Source organism: Penaeus vannamei, chromosome 6 (assembly GCF_042767895.1).
Source record: "Penaeus vannamei isolate JL-2024 chromosome 6, ASM4276789v1, whole genome shotgun sequence".
Taxonomy (NCBI): domain Eukaryota; kingdom Metazoa; phylum Arthropoda; class Malacostraca; order Decapoda; family Penaeidae; genus Penaeus; species Penaeus vannamei.
The window spans coordinates 9330926-9333918 of NC_091554.1; the positions used below are offsets into that span (position 1 = coordinate 9330926).

The window sequence follows — 2993 nt, forward strand, 5'->3', positions numbered from 1 at the left end:
CTCACGCCCTCCTCTCTCCTCTTCTGCAGGAAACCCGCGCCCTCCTCACTCCTCTTCTGCAGGAAACTCATGTCCTCCTCTCTCCTCTTCTGCAGGAAACTCATGTCCTCCTCTCTCCTCTTCTGCAGGAAACTCTCGGCCTCCTCTCTCCTCTTCTGCAGGAAACTCATGTCCTCCTCTCTCCTCTTCTGCAGGAAACCCGCGCCCTCCTCACTCCTCTTCTGCAGGAAACTCGCGCCCTCCTCACTCCCTCCTCTCTCCTCTTCTGCAGGAAACTCACGCCCTCCTCTCTCCTCTTCTGCAGGAAACCCGCGCCCTCCTCACTCCTCTTCTGCAGGAAACTCATGTCCTCCTCTCTCCTCTTCTGCAGGAAACTCATGTCCTCCTCTCTCCTCTTCTGCAGGAAACTCTCGGCCTCCTCTCTCCTCTTCTGCAGGAAACTCATGTCCTCCTCTCTCCTCTTCTGCAGGAAACCCGCGCCCTCCTCACTCCTCTTCTGCAGGAAACTCGCGCCCTCCTCACTCCCTCCTCTCTCCTCTTCTGCAGGAAACCCGCGCCCTCCTCACTCCTCTTCTGCAGGAAACTCGCGCCCTCCTCACTCCCTTTTCTCTCCTCTTCTGCAGGAAACTCTTGCCCTCCTCTCTCCTCTTCTGCAGGAAACTCATGTCCTCCTCTCTCCTCTTCTGCAGGAAACTCATGTCCTCCTCTCTCCTCTTCTGCAGGAAACTCATGTCCTCCTCTCTCCTCTTCTGCAGGAAACTCATGTCCTCCTCTCTCCTCTTCTGCAGGAAACTCTCGGCCTCCTCTCTCCTCTTCTGCAGGAAACTCATGTCCTCCTCTCTCCTCTTCTGCAGGAAACTCATGTCCTCCTCTCTCCTCTTCTGCAGGAAACTCATGTCCTCCTCTCTCCTCTTCTGCAGGAAACTCTCGGCCTCCTCTCTCCTCTTCTGCAGGAAACTCATGTCCTCCTCTCTCCTCTTCTGCAGGAAACCCGCGCCCTCCTCACTCCTCTTCTGCAGGAAACTCGCGCCCTCCTCACTCCCTCCTCTCTCCTCTTCTGCAGGAAACCCGCGCCCTCCTCACTCCTCTTCTGCAGGAAACTCGCGCCCTCCTCACTCCCTTTTCTCTCCTCTTCTGCAGGAAACTCTTGCCCTCCTCTCTCCTCTTCTGCAGGAAACCCGCGCCCTCCTCACTCCTCTTCTGCAGGAAACTCGCGCCCTCCTCACTCCCTCCTCTCTCCTCTTCTGCAGGAAACTCTTGCCCTCCTCTCTCCTCTTCTGCAGGAAACTCATGTCCTCCTCTCTCCTCTTCTGCAGGAAACTCACGCCCTCCTCTCTCCTCTTCTGCAGGAAACCCGCGCCCTCCTCTCTCCTCTTCTGCAGGAAACTCTTGCCCTCCTCTCTCCTCTTCTGCAGGAAACCCGCGCCCTCCTCACTCCTCTTCTGCAGGAAACTCGCGCCCTCCTCACTCCCTCCTCTCTCCTCTTCTGCAGGAAACTCTTGCCCTCCTCTCTCCTCTTCTGCAGGAAACTCGCGCCCTCCTCACTCCCTCCTCTCTCCTCTTCTGCAGGAAACTCACGCCCTCCTCTCTCCTCTTCTGCAGGAAACTCTTGCCCTCCTCTCTCCTCTTCTGCAGGAAACTCATGTCCTCTTCTCTCCTCTTCTGCAGGATTCTCACGCCCTCCTCACTCCCTTTTCTCTCCTCTTCTGGAGGAAACTCGCGCCCTCCTCTCTCCTCTTCTGCAGGACATTCACGCCCTCCTCTCTCCTCTTCTGCAGGAAACTCACGCCCTCCTCTCTCCTCTTCTGCAGGAAACTCACGCCCTCCTCTCTCCTCTCCCACAGGCTCCACGTTGGGCGTCAGCTTATCCCTGGTCATCACATCCGTCATACTCCTGATGGTGAAGTAGTGCTCCGTCAGCGCCCCTCGTCAGGACAGGACATATCGCTCCAGGACTCTTCCGCCGGTGGGACGCTCTGCCCAATCAAGACCAGCTTCTCGTTCCTCCCGGGGCGTTGTGTCTGTCACGCCCTCGCTTCTCTGTACAGACTCGGCCGCGGCAGTCCTTCCCCGGTCCCGCTGACACCCCGCTGGCGTCTCCTCCCCCGCGCGGGTCCTGGAGGGCTTCCGAGAGGAGGAATCCTGTTTCATGGAATATAGGGTATTCCGGTTCTACGTTAGGCTTAAATGTACATAAGACCGAAATAAAATAAAACAAAAACACACAGACGATATTTATAGGACTCATTAAAGCGGCTGAGGCAGGACGCTCCGTGAGAGGGAATTAGCTGTTCCAAATGAATGGTCTCGCGTCACTAATGAAAACGGATACCTCGGCCTCCCAGCGCAAGACGTCGAGGCCCGAGAGGCGGCGTCTTGGGGGCACGGCGGCGGCGGCTCTTGTTCAGACGAACATGCTCAATTTTTCTCTCTCTTTGTCCACTTATTTTCGAGACTGACTGGACCGGACGAGCGTGGATGGGGGGGAGGGGGAGAGGGAGAGGGAATAGGGGGGGAGGGAAGGGGAGAGAGAACAGGGTGGGGAGGGAGGAAGGAGAGTCAAGGTCATGGATGAGGAGTTTCGGTTAATGTGATAAGGGCGTTGAGGGCGCTTGTATAACGGCATCCTCTGTGACGGAGGAGTCGGTCAAATGGTCGTTTACAGCGGTCGAATTTAGGCCCGTACTTAAGAAGCTTTTCTCGGGACCCCCAGCTGTCGGATCAAAAAAAAAAAAAAAAAAAAAAAAACGCGTCGGCTATAAGACTAATGCTGATCGTTATCCTCATTAACGAGCAATGAAGCAAGCAGTCCGACACCAGATTCTCAAACGACCGACAAGCGATCGTGACCGACTTTTTTTTCGTTCACTGTATGTGGTTCCGAGAAAAGTTTCTTCGGTGCGTCTCTCGTTCCCCACTTTCAGCTTCAATATCTTGCTAGCTCTGTCTTTAAGTTGGCTAATTTCCTGTAGCATTGTATATCCACTTAAGAG

General features: G+C 55.4%; 1 protein-coding gene across 1 annotated transcript in view; it reads left to right on the forward strand.

The window, feature by feature from the left end:
- The window catches only part of LOC113819238 (uncharacterized), a 200954-nt gene extending 198456 nt beyond the window's left edge, over positions 1-2498 (forward strand). Inside the window, exon 7 of the mRNA XM_070122604.1 lies at positions 1845-2498. Within this exon, the coding sequence (XP_069978705.1) occupies positions 1845-1909 (65 nt within the window). The 3' untranslated portion in view covers positions 1910-2498. The remainder of the gene's footprint in view (positions 1-1844) is intronic.
- The last annotated feature ends 495 nt before the right edge of the window (positions 2499-2993 follow it).